The sequence below is a fragment of the Macaca thibetana genome, chromosome 9 (genome assembly GCF_024542745.1).
Source record: "Macaca thibetana thibetana isolate TM-01 chromosome 9, ASM2454274v1, whole genome shotgun sequence".
Lineage (NCBI taxonomy): Eukaryota > Metazoa > Chordata > Mammalia > Primates > Cercopithecidae > Macaca > Macaca thibetana.
The window spans coordinates 64010888-64029008 of NC_065586.1; the positions used below are offsets into that span (position 1 = coordinate 64010888).

General features: G+C 50.5%; 1 protein-coding gene across 2 annotated transcripts in view; it reads right to left on the reverse strand.

The window, feature by feature from the left end:
- The window catches only part of TSPAN15 (tetraspanin 15), a 59073-nt gene that overhangs the window by 37605 nt on the left and 3347 nt on the right, over positions 1-18121 (reverse strand). The window contains exon 2 of one of the 2 annotated variants that reach the window (XM_050805248.1): positions 17355-17562. In XM_050805248.1, coding sequence (XP_050661205.1) covers positions 17355-17450 — 96 coding nt within the window. In that variant the 5' untranslated portion in view covers positions 17451-17562. Of the gene's footprint in view, positions 1-17354; positions 17581-18121 lie in introns of those variants that run through there. The other variant, XM_050805247.1, reaches the window with a different exon arrangement.

The window sequence follows — 18121 nt, forward strand, 5'->3', positions numbered from 1 at the left end:
TGTATGTAGGACTGAAAAGTCTGATTTCATGATGATTTTTTTTTTTAATCAGATGGACAGCAGTGGTGTGAGGAAGAATGCCCTTTCTGGGAACCCGAATGCTGGGGTATTTAGAGGAGTGGGGTCACAACGATTGCAGTCTCCTTGTAGCTAGGTTGGCAAAAAAAAGAAGTGGTGTATTTAGAGAGAGCTGTTAAGGCAAGATGTCCATAACTGATAACTCAGAGGTAGGCAGATGTTCTTTGAATTCTTCCTTCCATTTTTTCTGTGGGTTTAACTTAAAAAAAAAAATAATAAAAAAATAAAAGTCCATTTCCCCTATCGCAGCTTGATACAGGAAGTATTGATTAGGGGATACTCCAGCCGCCTGATAATGCTCCCCGTCTGGTATGAGAGAAGGGGGCTCTCTCGGCCCTACCCCAGCCTATCCCAAGCATCAGAACCAAGGAACAAAGAGCCGCTGCCCCACACATCAGTGCACTAACTTTCCAAGAGCCATGACCCGGCCACACCAGGGCACACTGGGTCTCCCCAGGCAGGCTGTGGACCGCCAGCTGGGGGTCTTTCAGTCCTTTAGAGCATCTTTCCCCAGTGCTTGGCACGGGGCCCAGTGTGTGCACCTGGTGATTAAGGGTGGAGATTCAGGGAGCCTTGGGTCTGGCTTCCAGAAACTGATCAGCTCTACTAATGAGACTGTGGGGGAGGGGGCGGGGCCTGGAGTCTCGTGGGTGGGGACAGTTTTCCAGGCAAGCCTTTCCTAACTGGCTTTCTGAATTTCCCCTAAGCAACGAAAGGAACCACCTGGCCCCAGTAGGTCTTGGATCAGGGACAATGTAGGCAAGTAACACACGACAGTCCCCACCAGGACCCCAGAACCTATAACATTCAGGGCCTCAGAGGTCACCCCTCAAGTTTCAGATGCACTGGGCCATTGTTTATCAAAAAGAAACCCAAAGCAATGTATAAGCTGTGATGCTGCGTCCTGATTTTTTTTAATGCGCTATGAGAGATGTTTTAGGGACAATTAGGTATGCTTTGGCATAAACTTAGTATTTTCTTAGGCATGACAATGGTGTTGTGGCTATAACTATATCCAAGAACATTCTTTTACCTTGTCTATAGCAAGCAAGTTCTATGTTTTCCAAGAAGAGGTTTTATGTGTGTGTGTGTGTGTGTGTGTGTGTATGTGTGTGTGTGTGTGTGGGTGTGTGTTGTTTTATTTTGTTTTGTTTAGAGGAGACAAGGTCTCACCCTGTTGCCCAGGCTGGGGTACAGTGGTGTGATCATAGCTCACTGCAGCCTCAACCTCTTGGGCTCAAGCGATCCTCCTGCCTCAGCCTCCCAAGTAGCTGGGACTGCAGGCACATGCCACCATACCAGGCTAAAGGAAGAGGTTTATTTACTACAGGTTTGAATCTTCCTTTGCCTAAAACTCCAGACCAGATTCCATGCCATCAGGAAAGTCTCAGTGGCCACAGGCAAGGGTGAGCTCACCGAGGCCTCGGTCTGGTGGCCTGTTCTGGCCTGGAATTAATGCCCAAACCAGATGTTTCACTAACTGCTACCCTGGAGCTAAATACAGGCTGTAATGGGAACCTGCCTATTACACATCCAAGTGCACCTATTAGGAAACAGGGTGCCGAGGGCTTTAGAACACGCTCCTCGCTGCATGGGGAAGAGGCCTGGGGGAAGGGAAAGGGAGGGTCACTTGTCATCTTAAATCCTTTTCTCCTCTGCTTTAAGAATATCAGGACAAGAGAAGATGCATGCAACAAGCCAATATGACTGTGAAACCCTGTGCAGAAAGTGGCAGCCGGGAAAGGAGGTAAATGTCAGAAACGGGCTCCCAGAGGGCTGGCGTTGATGCGACCCAGCAAAGAGCCTAGGCCAGCTGGAGGCGCTGGACCACTTACGAGCTGCGTGATGCTGGACAGACCATCTCCCTTAGAGCACCAACTGCCTCTCCACTGTGACATGGGAATATAATGGTCACGCGAAGGAGACTCTGAGGTGGCGAAACTCCTTTGTAAATGTAAGATGCCGGACCATAATGAGAAGCCACTTCCTTAACAGTCAGCAGTACACAGACTGTGTTAAGTGTCTGCACCTGACCAGGAGATGCCACACTGCCTACATTCTCAGAAAAGAGCTGGAAGAAACTACTAAGAACTCCCAGTGTCTCCCAAACTCCAGCCATTCTCTTATCACGTCTCCACGTGGTCAGGTTGGCCAGCTACTTGCATTATTATTAACTCAATGTTTTAATAAAACCTCACTGGCTTTTCTTACTCAAGTAAATACGGTCCTGACCTAAACTAATCAAGACCTACACAATCACAAGTTTGAGGTACTAATTATTTTTTTAATACACATCACACTTCCCACATGCACATTAAAATGTTTAAATGTTCCCCCATAGCCCACCTACAATCATCTCGTGCACCGCCAGGAATCAGCGGGGGGGACGCTGATCTGGCCCAACCCCATGATTTTGCAGATGGGAATCTGAGGCTGAGAGAGAGGCTGGCACTCCCACCAGGTCACACCGCAAATTAGCCCTCACTCAGCAGCTGCAACCTGGGTCTCCCATCTCCCAGGCCAGTGATCTGTCCGCCACAGGCCGCCCTCCCTCATCAGGAACAAGACTTCTCACGCCCTGGCATATCCTCTCCAAAAAAAGAAAAATTTAAGGATGCATTTCTGAAGGACAGTGATGCTGGCCTCACTTCTGCCTTCCTGCGGCTCCAGAGAGGCAATGGGACCTGGGCCCTGGCGTCCGGTGCCACTTCGGGTCAGCTTGCTCCCTCCATCCCAAGGTGGCAACCAGCCCACCTCCCTGGGAGAGCCTGTGGCCCCTGCCCTGGGGAGCTGGTGCTACTCCAGCAGAGATACCAGTCCCTGTGTTAGCAATGTCTTGTAACTTCTACATAAAGTTACAAATCTAGCCGGGATGGCCTTCTGGAAGCGCAGAGCCTCGGGGAGGATCAGAGACACCCTCATGCTTAGAACATGTTTGATGAGTGACTAAATGACCAAACCAATGGACAAACAACACATCCCCAAAAAGTCCATCTCTCTAAGAAAAGTTCTCCCAAGAAAGAAGAACAAACATCTAGGCCAGGAAGGAAGCGGTAAGTCTGCCGAGAGAGAGAGGCTTCACACCCCACCTCCAGTTCTCACGAGTGAGTTACCTAACTCTCTGAGCATCTCCTTCCCAAGTGCAAATGAGGCAAGAGCAGCGCTGTCTCTTAGGCTGCTGGAGGATGAAATGAGAGAATGGCTAGAAAACAGCTCAGCCCAGAGCCTAGCACACAGGAAGAGCTTGTTAACTGTTAGTTTTAAAGACAATATAGGACAACCTAGGAGGATGCAGAAGGCACAACCCAGCTAGACAGAGTGTGGGGGAATTCCTGGCTGAAAAAAAGTCAAGTTTCATTCCATGTGAGGCCAGCACCAGGAGACCACAGTGGAGAAGGAAGATACTGTAGAAACAAACAGGCCAGAAGAAGGCCCCACTCCATCTCAGGGTCTGTGGGTATCTGAGCAACTCCTGCCCTCATCTTGTCTCTGCTCTCAACATGAGTCTGCCCGCCTAGTGGTTGGAAAGCCAAATGGCCACTGCCACCCCCAGGGGAAGCCCAGAGCCCAACACCCTGAAGCTAAGTGTCTCTGCCACAGCCTCCTGGGAGCCTCTGGCCAGGCCTGCTTGCTCCACCCAGATCACAGAACGTCTGCAGCTGTCGGAGCACGCTGCTAGGACTCAGTGAGCGCCAGCTTCTCAAGGGGACGGGACAGGGCTGGCTCATCTGTTCCTGTGACCCGGTCCCTCCCAGGTCAGAGGCTGAGTCAGAACCAAGCCAGAGACATGAACAGGGTTCCCTCAGCCTGGGTTCTGACCCGGCAGGGAACATTCTTCTCTTCTCTGTGAGAAGTCACAAGTCAGCACTCTGTCCCCACACCCTGGCTGGACAGGAAGCTCCTGGTTTGAAACCACTGAGTAGTGTCCATTGTCCCCCCTGCACACTAGAGATTGTCCCATTGGCAGAGTTTTAGAACCAGGGGCACATGCTGGGTAGACTGGGGCTTGGTTTCCTTCTCTCTGAAAGGAAGGGGTAGCACTAGATGCCCTCTATGGCCCCTCAAAGTTCAACCCACTGGAAGTCCAGGCCACATCCTAACTGCCCCACACAATGGGTGACGCTCCTGTTCTGAAGCTGTCAGGGAATCCCATGTTTTACAGCTCAGCTTGGCAAGCAGTTTTGATTTAACTGTTTTCACAACTGGCAAGTCCTTCCCGAGAGCTAGCTCGCATCTACCTTCCTCAGTTTAAACCTCTTTCCATCAGGTTTTCCTTGCAAAGGGGAAGCCCTAAGAAACCAGCTGTAGGGCATGGCCCCCTGGCCTGAGGAGGGGCCAGAAACCTCACTACCCACAGTCTCACTCCTCCCCCAGCCCCCCTGTTCTCGCCCTGCTCCTTCCCCCTTGGTTTTGAGCACAACCCACAGAAGGAAGGTGGTTCTCAGGGCCCTGCTCAGTTGGGCCCCTCCCTAGTAAGGCCACCTGCTGAGGCAGAAGGGCTTGCATTTTCCTATGGCTGCCTGAACAAATGACCACAAATGGGGTGGCTTAAAACAGAAGTTTAATCTCTCACCGTTCTGGAGGCCAGAGGCCAAGGTGTCTACTGAGCCATACTCCCTCCAGAGGCTCTAGGGGAGAAGCCCTCTTGCCTCCGCCAGCTTTTAGTGGCTCCCAGAGTTGCTCGGCTTGTCTGCCTCCGTCTGCTCACAGAAGGCCATGTACTCAGTTCCCTCTGTGTGCCCATGGCCTCCTCTTCTGTCCATCTCAAATCTCCCTCTGCCTTTCTCTTATAAAGACACTTGACACTGGATTTAGGGCACACTCAGGTCACCTAAGATGATTTCATTTCAAGATTTTGAACTGAATTATATCTGCAAAAAACCTTTTTTCCAAATAAGGTTACATTCACAGGTTTTAGAACCTAAACATACATACCTTCATACTTTTTTTTTTTTTTTTTGAGACGGAGTCTTGCTCTGATGCCCAGCTGGAGTGCAGTATCACCATCTCGGCTCACTGCAACCTCCACCTCCCAGGTTCAAGCAATTATACTGCCTCATCCTCCCAAGTAACAGGGATTACAGGCATGTGTCACTATGCCCGGCTAATTTTTGCATTTTTAATAGAGACGGGGCTTCACCATGTTGGCCAGGCTGGGCTCTAACTCCTGACCTCAAGTGATCCACCCGCCTCAGCCTCCCAAAGTGCTGGGATTACAGGTGTGAGCCACCGCACCCAGCCAAGAACATACCTTTTTAATGAGGCCACGACTCAACCCACAACAGAGCTCACCCGTCAGAGTGAGAAATCAAGGCCTCATCCTTCTGCTAACTGGCCCCTAGCTTACCACCATGACCCCAAGCAACGTCCTCTCCCCTGTTTGGCCCTCTTTCACCATCTGTGAAGTGGGGATAGATCACCGCCTGCCACACCTCTCCTATGGGGGCCAGAACTGGGGTCACTGACCTGGAGATCACAGCCAGCTTTCCAACACGATAATCCTGCATCGAGACTTCTCAAACTCGAGATATCATTTAAGGAGGAAGAATTATCACCGGCCACCCCACAAGTTTCTGAATCCCTGACTCATAAAACTCAAGCCTGATTCTATAGAAACTTATTCGGTTACAAAGGTAACCGCACAGAAACCTTGTCTTTAGAGCACATAAAAGAATGTTTTGAAGATAACCAAAAGGAAAGCAAAATTCTACAACTCACAGACTCCTCTCCCTCCCACAACATACATCCTGGTTCCCTGCAGGAGAAGCCAGCTCTCATAGTCTCCCACATTCCCGGCCGGTGGTCTCCACATACCTCCACCAACCCTTCCTCACCTACATGGGGCCCTATTGACTCCCCCTACTCTTCTCCCAAACCCCTGGCTAGAGTGTTCTCTTTCTTTCTGGGCCTCTCCCAACTGTGTTTGCTAACTTTCCCCAGCTCAGAGAACCTGTCCAGATTGTAAGAGAGGTCAGAAGAAGGTCTCAAATCACTCAGGATTCACCTACAGAGAAAGATGTCCTGGAAATCGCCAGTACCATCAGAATTCCCTTACAGATACCACCCGGAGCTGTGGTTTCGCCTCCAGCTGCAGATTAGAATCACCCAGGGAAGTTTAAAAATTATAGGTAGGGCCAGGCGCGGTGGCTCATGCCTGTAATTCCAGCACTTTGGGAGGCCAAGGCAGGCGGATCACGAGGTCAGAAGATCAAGATCATCCTGGCTAACACAGTGAAACCCCGTTTATACTAAAAATACAAAAAATTAGCTGGTTGTGGTGGCGGGTGACTGTAGTCCCAAGCTACTCGGGAGGCTGAGGGAGGAGAATGGTGTAAACCTGGGAGGCGGAGTTTGCAGTGAGACGAGATCGCGCCATTGCACTCCAGCCTGGACGACAGAGTGAGACTCCGTCTCAAAAATAAAATTAAATTAAAAAATAAAAATAAATAAAAATATTACAGATAAAGCTGGGTGCGTTGGCTCATGCCCGTAATCCCAGCACTATGGGAGGTGGAAGCAGGTGGATCACTTGAGACCAGGAGTTCAAGACTAGTCTGGGCAACATGGTGAGACCCTGTTTCTACAAAAAAAAAAAACACAAAACTTTAAAATTAGCCAGGTATGGTGGCACATGCCTGTGGTTGTAGCTACTCAGGAGGCTGAGGTGGGGGGATCACTTGAGCCCAGGAGGTCAAGGCTGCTGTGAATCATGACTGCACCACTTGCTCTGGGTGACAGAGCAAGACCCTGTCATTATAATTATAATTTTTTTTTTTTAAATTACAGGTGCCTGGGCCTAGCCCAGACCCACTGAATCAGAAGCTCTGGTGATGGGGGCGGGTCGGGAGTAGACACATGTCCTTGTGAAATCCTCCCAGGGTAGGAGGCCTTGAGCCATGAAGTCGAGGTCCACTGGCCAAGAAGGTACTGTCTTTTGACTCTGGGAAGTGACCTAGTCTCAGAATCCTGTGCAGTCTCAGCAGCCGACACCCCACCCTACTGCACCTAGGAGATGGTCCCAATCTGCCACAGGGCGGGCCAGAGGCTGGCCTCAGCCCACCACCAGCCACAGTGTGCCCATGTCTGCACCCAGCACCTGGCACACGGTGAGTGCCCAGAAATGAACACCCTGACCCCAAGCACCCACAGTCTCCCCACACTACACCCAGCACAGCTGGAAAGGCTGGCATGGCCAACCCTCTGGTAGGAGATGGGAAACAGCCTGGGTGGGTAGGGGGTGCTGTGTCACTCATATAAGGTCACAGGCAACATCCTGAGAGGGACTTTCAGCAGCCCCAGGAGTCGGGGGTTCCTGCTCTCCCAGGCAGTAGGAGGGCTCTGAGGAGGGAAAAACAAGCCCGTCTGGGCCAAGGCTGTTTTCCTTCCACCCTCCAGGGAAACATTTGCTTCCCTGCAGGCCCAGATGCAAAATGTCTTGGCGAGAAAGTCCCTTTTGGAAAAAATTAAAACCCAACAGGCACCTTTCCCACAGTGAAACGGTTCTTGTCTCAGGAACAGATGCAAATGATGGTTCTCACACAAGTTACTTCCATGCTCAGGCCTCAGTCTCCTCCTCTGTAAAATGGGACAAGGCACACGGGGTCATTCTGAGAATGCAGAGAGATGATGCAAAGTGTGGCGAGACACGCGGCAGATGGCGTCTCCTCCCAGCATCTGCATGAACGGTTACCCAGCCAGATGCCCACTCAGAGCTCTGTGGGCACTGCCTCATCCAAGCCTCACCCCTGTGGGCAGCACAACAGCTATCCCCTCCCAGCAGACAAGAAAACCAAGGCGCAGAGAGTGTTCCATGACTAGTCACATGGACATTCTCCTCACCCGCCAACCAAGAAGTGCTCATCCTCCTCAGCTCTGCTTGGCCTCCAGACCTGGTCTTCCCAGAGGGCATTTCTGACCTCAACACTCAGGCCCAAGAAACATTCTGTAGCCCGCCCTCCCTCTCCCAAGACTCATCTCCACTCCTCTCTGCGAGGCCTCCCTGCCCAGTGAAGCCCTCAGAGTCCTCCCAAGGACTCCTCTGTAAAACACGACAAGACTCCCTGTCCTGCCCAGCTCGAGGGTCACTCTGAGAATCCAAAGAGATGAAGCAAAATGTGGCAGTCAGGCCACCACAGTCACGCAGCCCAGCTCAGACTGGCCCTTGATGGAACCAGCTCCTCCAGCCAGTTGGTCTGACCCTTTGGGCATGCATGTGGTCTTTTCCAGGGACTGGGCCCTTCCCACCCCTTAGTTCCTGGGTTACCACGGCACACCACCAGAGGCAGAGATGGCTGCCATCTCCTTCACAGGCCGACCCTCTAGCTGGGGAAGGTGACACCGTAAGTCTATGGTGTCTCTTCCTCACCTCCACCGGCTCAGGGGCCTAACTTGGAGCTAAACAACTCATGCTGACTGAGGGCTAGGACCTCTCAGAGCCTTGCAGGACACTTCTCAGACAGCCTGCCTGGCCCTGCGTGCCTGTTGTGGCCCAGTGCCTCTGACAGTGTGCCATGGTAGCCAAGAAACTAAGAGGTGGGAGGGGCCCAGCCTCTAGAAAAGACCACATGCACGCCCAAGGGGTCACACCATCTGACTGGAGGAGCTGCTTCCATAGCCATCTGTTCTAGGCAGGCTGAGTACCCCTAGGGGCAAAGGAGCCTCCTCTGACAAGACGGATTCCAGAAGTTCTCATCTCATCACCTCATCTCATCTCATCTCATCTCATCTCATCTCATCATCTCCCCAGCTACCCCTGGGCAATGCAAGACTCCCAGGTGACTCTCCCTCCCTCCATGGGCGGGGGGCCCTAGAGTCTCCCTCCCTCCGTGGGCGGGGGTCTCTAGAGTAGACCCTGTGCTTTTGTACCTCTCATCTCACAGGATCCTCCCCATCGCCCTCTGGGGTACCCACAGAGAAGGCATCTTGGAGGCTCAGAGAGCTGGTCCTTTACCCAATGTCACACAGAATAGCCAACACCTGATCTAAGTCTCTGGATGGCAAGACCACAGGGCCTGACAATGAAACCCTGCTTCTCAGTCACTCGAACCCCAAACTCTTCACACAACCAGGCCCCTGCCACCCTCTCCACCCACAGCACGGCCCTTCCTGGGCTTCCTCATCTGCGGCAGCCATGCTTGCGACCTGCCTCAGGGACTCTGCACTCATGGCTCTCTCTGCCTGGGATGCTCTGGACAAGTCTGTATGGCTGTCCAGAGTCTTTATTCTCTGGACAAGTCTTTATTCTCTATTTGAGCTTCAGCTGAAATGTCAGCTCCTCATAAAGGCTTTCCTGACCACATCATCGAAAGTAGAAACGCCCATCCCTCCCCACTTGCTTCCTAATTTTCTCCTTAGCACCTATCCCAAGTGATATTTATTTACTGCTCTGTCTGTCTTCCAGGGCCTGGACTAAGCCTGCCTTGTTCATAGTTGTTTCCCACACCTATCACAGTATCACAGCGCCTGGCACTCAGTAGGCATCAAATAACTATTTGTTGACTTAATGAACAAACAAATCAACCAGAGAGCACGGCTGGTTAAGACTGAATGCTCCTGCCTTCCAACAAGAAGTCGAGTCAAACCCATTCGCATCTAAAAGTTCTCTCTGGGAAAGCTTGTTTTTTTGTTTGTTTGTCTGTTTTGTTTTTTACCCCCGCAAAGTTTTCTGACCAGACTTACCCAGAAAACATCTTTCCCCTGTGGGGAGCCAGTTGGTACAGAAATGTCATTATCAGTCCCTTATCAGGTTGACCGCGAGCCCCACCCCACAGTGGCATTGTGAATCACCTGGGGAGAAAGGGCTCCGGGCAGGAGGGCAGGTGGTTATTCCTGCTTCTCCAGGAACCAACCCAAAGGCAGCAAGGTCCAGTCCTATGACACAAAGCAATTCCCCTATTAAAGTGGGGAAGGAGACCATGTACAAAGTCGAGGCTAAGAGCGAAGGACATGTCTCAGGGCCTTAGTTTGCTCATCTATAAAATGAAGGTGTTGGAAGGTTCTCCACACCCCGGGCAGGGCTGCAGGCCTGATTCTCTGGATATTAAAGGCTCTGTGGCCAGACTGGGGGAGGGGAGGACCTCTCTGTGCCCGAGGCCTGAGCCCAGTCTGACGCTGTGAGATCATCTCTGACGGCCCATTAGGCACGGCTGGCCACTTCTCCAATATGAAGGCTGCTCCACTTTCATCTTCACTATTTGAGTTTCAGTATTTGGATTGCTTATCTACAGCCAGAAAATGAACTTTGCTCGACAAATCAAACACAACAAGAAAAATGATTAAAGAAATAAAATGTCTACATATATTTACAAGATGTCCAGATGGATGTTTACCGACACATAACAGTGGTTGAATCCCAGTGGTAGAATCAGAGGGGACTTTTGTTGTTTTCATTGTACTTTCCTGAATGGCTTAATTTTTTAAGCTATGCACATGTATTATTTTCACAAAAACAAGAAAGCTCTTCTCAAAAGTAAAAATCTCGTCCTGCTGCACTCCAGCCTGGGCGACAGAGCGAGACTCTGTCTCAAAAAAAAAAAAAAAAAAAAAAAATCTTCTGGAAACTGTCTCCAGAGGAGTGCTTTCTTTTTGGCCTGGCTTCACCTAGCGCTTCACTGGGAGGCCAGGGATGTGGCCTTTTTCAGAAAGGTTATCTTCCACCGTCACCCTGACAACAGGGAGGAACATACACGGTGCCTGGAAAGGTCATGAGGGCCCGAGGAAGAAACTGGAGTCAGGCAACCTGGGTCTGGTCTTGGCCTGTCACTAACTTGCCGTGGGCTTTCAAGCAACTCACTTCTCTTCAGGCCTCTGATTTCTCCTCAGTTAAATTTAAAAGGCTGCACTAGAGGTGTCTTTAACAGCCCTTCTCATTCTTAGTCTATGGCTCTTGAGCAGCAAGGCCAGAGAGGAAGGCAGGAAGAGAATGGCTAATCCGTGAGTAGTTGATGGCGTGTTCGTCATGTGCCAGGCACCGCTCTAAGCTCTTCAGATGTATTAATCCATTTAATCTTCTCAGCAACTCTCAGGTAGGTACATAATATCCATTTAGAGAGGTGCATGGAAGTTATGCCTAGGCCACTTAAATTTTAAGTCTCAGAGCTGGGATTTGAACCCAGGCAACAGGGTACAGAATCCACACTCTTAACCATTAAACTATAAGAAATGTAAGAAATCACAGGCCAAGCTCTGATAAGTAGGTTCATCCTTGGAGAAGGCCCAGAAAGAGTTTCTATTGCCTCTGGCGTTCACTGCCTCCATGACCTATCCACCTTCAGCTCCTCCCTACTTGCCCCCAACTCCCACCAAGTCCTTTTCTTCCTGATTAGTCAACACTCCCCAGCCATGACACCTCTACCCACTTGAAAGTCCTATCCTGTTATCACGGAAATAGGCTTGGTGCTCTGAGGGGAGCCCATAGCACCATGATCAGCCCTGCCCACTTTGCAAAGTCAAGGCCTCAGCAGACCTGACCACTGCGGGTTACACCCCCAGCCAGGCCTCTGCCCCACGTTGGATCCCGCCTTGTAGGTACAAGTGGGACTCAATCACCATCATGCAACAAGCCTCTCCTGAGCACCTACTGTGTGTGCAGGCCCCAGGGCCAGCATTCAGAGGAGGATATGGATGAGCGACAATCCTGACCTCCGGGAGCCCACAGTCCAGCAAGGAAAGCAGTCCTGTAAGCGGATCTCTAAGATACCCTGTGGGCAGTGCTAAAATTAGAGGTGTGTCCCCAACAGGCTGAGGGTGCATGTGTCAGAATGATTCACCCTGTATGGTGGGAAGAGGAGGCTCTAAGTGCCTCTGTGTGAGCTCATTTCTCCCGCAGACATCTCCATGACTTACTGGAAGGGCGAAGGAGCACTGGCCTGAGGATGCGGAGACCTGGGGTATATGCCAGCTCTGCCAAGTGAGCCTCAAACACACCCTTTTGCAGCCCCAAAGTTCCCTGCTGAAAACAAGAGGGCCCTGAGTGTGGGACAGATAACCATAAGTGGTTTAGGGGCATATTCATAGGGACTTACAGACTGAGCTTTCCTCATTCAATGCCCTTTCAACCCCTCCGATTGCATCAAGGACTTGCCAACCTACCTTTTGAACAGAGAGGGTGGGCATCAGGGTCACAGCCTTCAGCACCCACGACATCTAGCTAGGATTTAGTATCATTGTTTTGTTTTCCCTGTACTATATTTACTTTAAAACTTTACCTGCTATTTATGATGAGGGGTCTTGGTTTCTCATTCATAATACTAACATAAAACCTTCTTTTAAAAATAAATTTAAAGGCGTGTATATTCAGGGCAACTTGAATCTATGTGCCTAGAAAATAAAAAAATATATAATTTTAAAAAGGGAAAAAAGAAAAAGAAATTTAAGTTTAAAAAGTAAGTTTAGGCTGGACGCAGTGGCTCACGCCTGTAATCCCAACACTTTGGGAGGCCCAGGCTGGTGGATCATTTGAGGTCAGGAGTTTGAGACAGTCTGGTCAACATGGTGGGACCCCGTCTCTATCAAAAATACAAAAATTAGCCCAGCGTGTTAGTAGGTGCCTGTAGTCCCAGCTACTCGGGAGGCTGAAGCAGCAGAATCGCTTGAGCCCGGAAGGCAGAGGCTGCAGTGAGCCAAGATCACACCACTGTACTCCAGTCTAGGTGAAAGAGTGAGGTTCTGTCTCAAAAAAAAAAAAAAAAAGTAAATTTAAATAAGCATATTAAGTAAATAATATTACAATTGGTATCACCTCTATATAGGACAATTTAATAACATCAAAATGTTAAATACACATACAAAAACAGGCAAAGCTATTCTATACTGCTAGATAATCCAGTGGTGACCACCCCCAAAGGTAAAAGATAGTGCCTAGAAGAGGGCTTGAGGGGTATCTGGCTTCCGCTGTCCATTCTGCTGGTTGACCTGGGGGCTCACTGTACAGGTGTGTTCACTTTGTGAAAACTTATCAAGCTAAATACACTGATGACAGGCGTGTGTCTGCATGTATAACATATATTCACATACCCCTTAACTCAACAACCCCACGCCTAGAAATTACTCTGCAGACATATACACCCATGCAAAATGACACATTCAGAGATACTCACTGTGTCACTGTTCTCAGTTAAAAAAAAAAAAAAAAAGAGAGAGAAAGAAAGAAGGAAGGAAGGAAGGAAGGAAAGAAGGAGAAAGAACGAATGAACATTGGAAACAACCTAAGAGTTCCCCAGCTGGGGACTATTAAATAAATGTGGCATAGATTCCACTCTAGTGGTACATAGTTTTGTGCATAGTGTGCTACCTTATTTTAAATATACATATGTTTGGCCTAGGACATCCTTTGACTAGGATAGCTCAGAAAAGAGTGACAGGAAACTGATAACAAAGGCCCCCTCTGGACTGGGCAGGCCAGGAGAGAGGAGTAGGAGGGGAGGCTCTTCACTAACCACTACCCTTTTCTCTTTTTTTTTTTTTTTTTTTGAGACGGAGTCTCACTCTGTTGCCAGGCTGGAGAGCAATGGCGCTATCTAGGCTCACTGTAACCTCCACCTTCCGGATTCAAGTGATCCTCCGCCTCAGCCTCTAGCTGTAACTGAAACTACAGGCACGCGCCATCACACCAGCTAATTTTTGTATTTTTAGTAAAGATGGGGTTCCGCCATGTTGGCCAGGATGTTCTCGATCTCTCAACCTCATGATCCACCTGCCTCGGCCTCCCAAAGTGCTGGGATTACACCTCACCCAGTTTTACCCTTTTCTACTTCTAAATTTTGTACCAAGCCATCATGATGGAAACCATGCATTTCCATCAATAGTAATTTATTTTTTATTTTTTATTTTTTTGCAAGAGTCTCATGCAGGCTGGAGTGCAGTGGCACAATCTCAAGTCATTTCAACCTCCATCTCCTGAGCTCAGGTGATCCTCCCACCTCAGCCTCCCAAGTAGCTGTGATTACAGGTGCATGCCACCACGCCCAGCTAATTTTTTTATTTTTAGTAAAGACAGGGTTTCACCATGTTACCCAGGCTGGTCTCGAACTCCCAGGCTCAAGCAATCTGCCCATCTTGGCCTTCCAAAGTGCTAGGATTACAGGCATCAGCCACAACACCTGGCCAATAGTAATTTTTTTTATTTTTAGACTGACTCTTGCTCTGTCTCCCAACTGCAGTGCCATGGCACGATGTCAGCTCACTGCAACCTCCGCCTCCTGGGTTCAAGCAATTCTCATGCTTCAGCCTCCTGAGCAACTGGGATTACAGGCACACGCCACCACGTCTGGCTAATTTTTGTATTTTTAGTAGAGATGGGGTTTCACCATGTTGGCCAGGCTGGTCTCAAACTCCAGACCTCAGGTGATCCTCCCACCTCAGTCTCCCAAAATGCTGAGATTACAAGTGTGAGCCACTGGGCCCAGCCCCAGTAGTAATTTTTAAAGTAAGCAAAAAGTCTTACAGAAGGTACAAGCCTGTCATAAAACTTATGAACCCTCTAGACCTAAAAACAGATGCAAATTGTTAGCACTTTGTACTTATAAAGCAAGTAACCCTTCCCTCAACCCCAGAGATGGACCCAGAGATAATGGGCTTTCCTGTAAATGGTTTCCAAATAACAGTACACCTGGTCCAGGACAAATTACTTAACTCACACTGGGCCCTGCCCTGCAGTCAAACTCTGGCACCTGGAGCTGCCCTGGCAGAGCTGGCAGGTGGCTGAGTTCTTGGCATGGGTGTGGAGATTTTAAACAGAAATACTTCTCCAGATGGGAGTTAAGGATTAGTAAGGCAACCTCAGTCGGCAGAGGAGGGAGTCCAAGTTCTGAGAACCACCCTGCCCAAGAGAAGCAAGGCAAGGGTCATTGAGTGGGCTTCTCTGGGAGCTGCAAAGGACAGCGACAGAGCAAAGCCTTAAAAATTAGAGTTCGGGGGCCAGGCGCGGTGGTTCACACCTGTAATCCCAGCACTTTGGGAGGCCGAGGCGGGCGGATCACGAGGTCAGGAGATCGAGACCATCCTGGCTAACACGGTGAAAGCCCGTCTCAACTAAAAAATAAAAAAAAATCAGCCGGACGTGGTGGCGAGCGCCTGTGGTCCCAGTTACTCGGGAAGCTGAGGCAGGAGAAGGGCGTCAACCCGGGAAGAGGCGGAGCTTGCAGTGAGGCAAGACTGCACTGCACTCCAGCCTGGGCAACAGAGCAAGACTCCATCTCAAAAAAAAAAAAAAAAAGAGTTCGGTTTTATTTAACTGCATGATGTATGTTTGTACTGCACTTGTTTTGCTCATATGTCACTCTTTCCCCATATTGCTAATCCTAAAATAATTCAGTGAGGTGCAGGGCAGAGATTCACTTATTCATTTTACAGATGAGAAAATGGAAGTGTGAGGAGGTAGAGAGACTGGTTAGTAATTATACATCTGGGGAAAGGGTGAAGCCCGAAATACAACTCCCATCTTCCTACCTCCCTATCCATCAATCTTGGGCTCTCCTCTTTCAATTCTGATCTACAGAGAGAAGGGCTCACAGGCCAGACAAGGGGCAGGCACAGAAATCCTAGGGACGTAAAGGACCTATGAGACCACCTAGGGCAGCAGTTTTCAATACTGACTGCACACTAGAATTACCTTAATTCTGGTAAGTAATTTACTAGAATTAAGCTTAAGTAAATTTAAATAAATACCTATGCCAGGGCACAAGAATCTGTAGATTCTGATGCAATCGCTGATTTCTAGCTCAAATCACCCGCACTCCCATCCCACATATGACCTTCTGTCTCCCTGGAGCTTCCACTAACAGGTCCTTGCTCCACCCTCCCACCCCAAACATACTGCTCATCTCTCTTCCACATTACCTGGAGTCAGAGAATTGGATTGGAAACTGGTCTCAGACTAGTTTTATAGATGGAAAAGTCAACGAACAGTTCTGAGGCCCAAAACAGGGAAGTGACTTGCCTAAGATATCCATAAGTCAGTAACAGAGCTGAATCTGGATATCCGATTACTAGGCAAGGCCCCACCCACAAAGGGGTCACAGGCAAAACCAGTCCTGATGGCAAATCCAGCAGCTCCTGCTAGCAGAAGAGACCCAGCAAGGGGTTAAGGAGGACAACAGGGGAGAGTGTGTGTGTTTGGTGGGAAAGGGGTGTCAGTAACCACCCTGGGGTCCCTGGCCAAGTCTGCTCTCCTGGCGTACTGGAGGCAGGGAGTGATCCCGGAGTGACGGGGCAGAGCTGGCCTGTAGGAAGATATCTTCATCTCTAGACCAGGGCCCAGCCTAATCTGAGACACCCTTACAGAAACCCAGTATTTTGGGGCAGCTTACACCACAGGTGTCCAGATTCCCTGCGCATGATAGTAATCATGTCTCACACTTCTTGAGCTCTTAGCTAGGCACCGTACCCGGCCTATTTCATTTAATCTCCGCGAGCATCCTACATGTTGAAAATAATTACTGTGTCCATTTACAGATGAGGAAACCATGGCCGAGAAGGATTAAGTAACCTCCCCTAGATCACTCAGCAAGTGCTCATTTCAGAAATGCACAAACTAAAATTCGAACAATACAGAGATTAGCAATGTTTTAAATAAAAATTAAAATGTAAAATAAAAGACCACTGGGAGCGACGGAATTCAAAGCTTGGTTCATGTCTAACCGCTACCATCCTGTCCCCTAACAAGGCAGAGGAGGAGGTGAAGCCCAGCGACAGCGGAAACTGAGCACCTAGGAGTGCAGGAGACGTCGTCTGATGGAATCCTCCTCGCCACGCAGGAGGCACGCGCATCCACCAAAGAGGAAACCAAGACGCAGCGGGGAAGCGTCTTTCTTGCTCAGGGGCATCTGCAAGTAATTAGCAGGGACCAGACCCGGAATCCAGGTCTCCCAACCCCGACTGCAAAGCCTAACTACTTAAGCTCCACAGGCCGATGCAGAGGCAAAGTCAGTCCTACCGGGTAGGCGTGGTGGGTGCGGCCAGCGCGGTCACCTCGTCCTAGCCAGTCGGCCAGCGGACGCACAGCGGGCAAACCGCCCACCGGGTGCACACAGGTGAGCCAGGTGGCACTCGGCCGGTCGGCAACCAGCTCTAACACTCCCGAGAGGGCGGCTGAAAATTCAGGCTGAGCTCTGGCCGCCAGAATTTTCCGGTTCCCGGGTAGAAAGACAAGGAGTTCGCGCGCGCTCCCCTGCGCACTCCCTGGAGCGGTTAAGTCTGGACCCAACCCCGGGTAAGTGAGGCGGCGGTCGGAGTGTGGTCCACACCCCCCATCCCGGGGCCCTACTGGGGTCACTCACCCAAAACACGGTGGAGTAGATGATAAGTGAAAACTTGAGCCAGAGGTAAGAGAAGCGCGCGCAGTAGCGCACCTGCTCCGAGTCCCCGCGCGGCATTCTGGGCGCTCCCCGCGCGGGTTACGGGGGCTCCGGGGCTCTCCGGCTTGGTCTCTCAGCCAGAGCTCGAGGCCCCACCTGCGGCTGCCCGGCTACTAGCCCCGCCACCGGCGTTCTCTCCGGGACTGACACTGGCGCGCGGCAATCACAGCCCCAGCCGGGAAGCCTGCCAGCCCTGGCGGCCAATGGGAGGCCGCGGCGGCCCAGCCTCTGGGAGGGGGCGGGCCAGGGGCGGAGCTGCTGCCCTGGGCCCTAGAGGGGACCAAGAAGGGATGGGACCGGGAGACGGTCTAGCAAATAGCTCGAGTGCAACTCTGGCAACTCCTGTGCTAATGCAGGGGGGCGTGGGAGAGTGTGACCCAGAGGTGCTCTAGGGAGACAGCGAGCGTGCCTAATCGGGGTACTTAGAAATGCGAACTTTCCTCTGTTGTCAAGAGGGAAAACTATGGGAAAAGGGCAGGAATTAATCGCCCAGGTGTTGAAAGTGCAAATGAGTGTGCCAAACGTGAATGGAATAAGGAAGTGGAGTTGCTCGGCCTCAGGGAGGCGGAGTACGGCATCTTGGGATGTGTGGTAGACCAGGGTGGGGCCAATAGGCCCCCATGGAGCTGGAGTCTGGGGTTTGCTCGTGAAACAGATCTGCTGAAGGCCTTCACCAAACGACCTCGGAA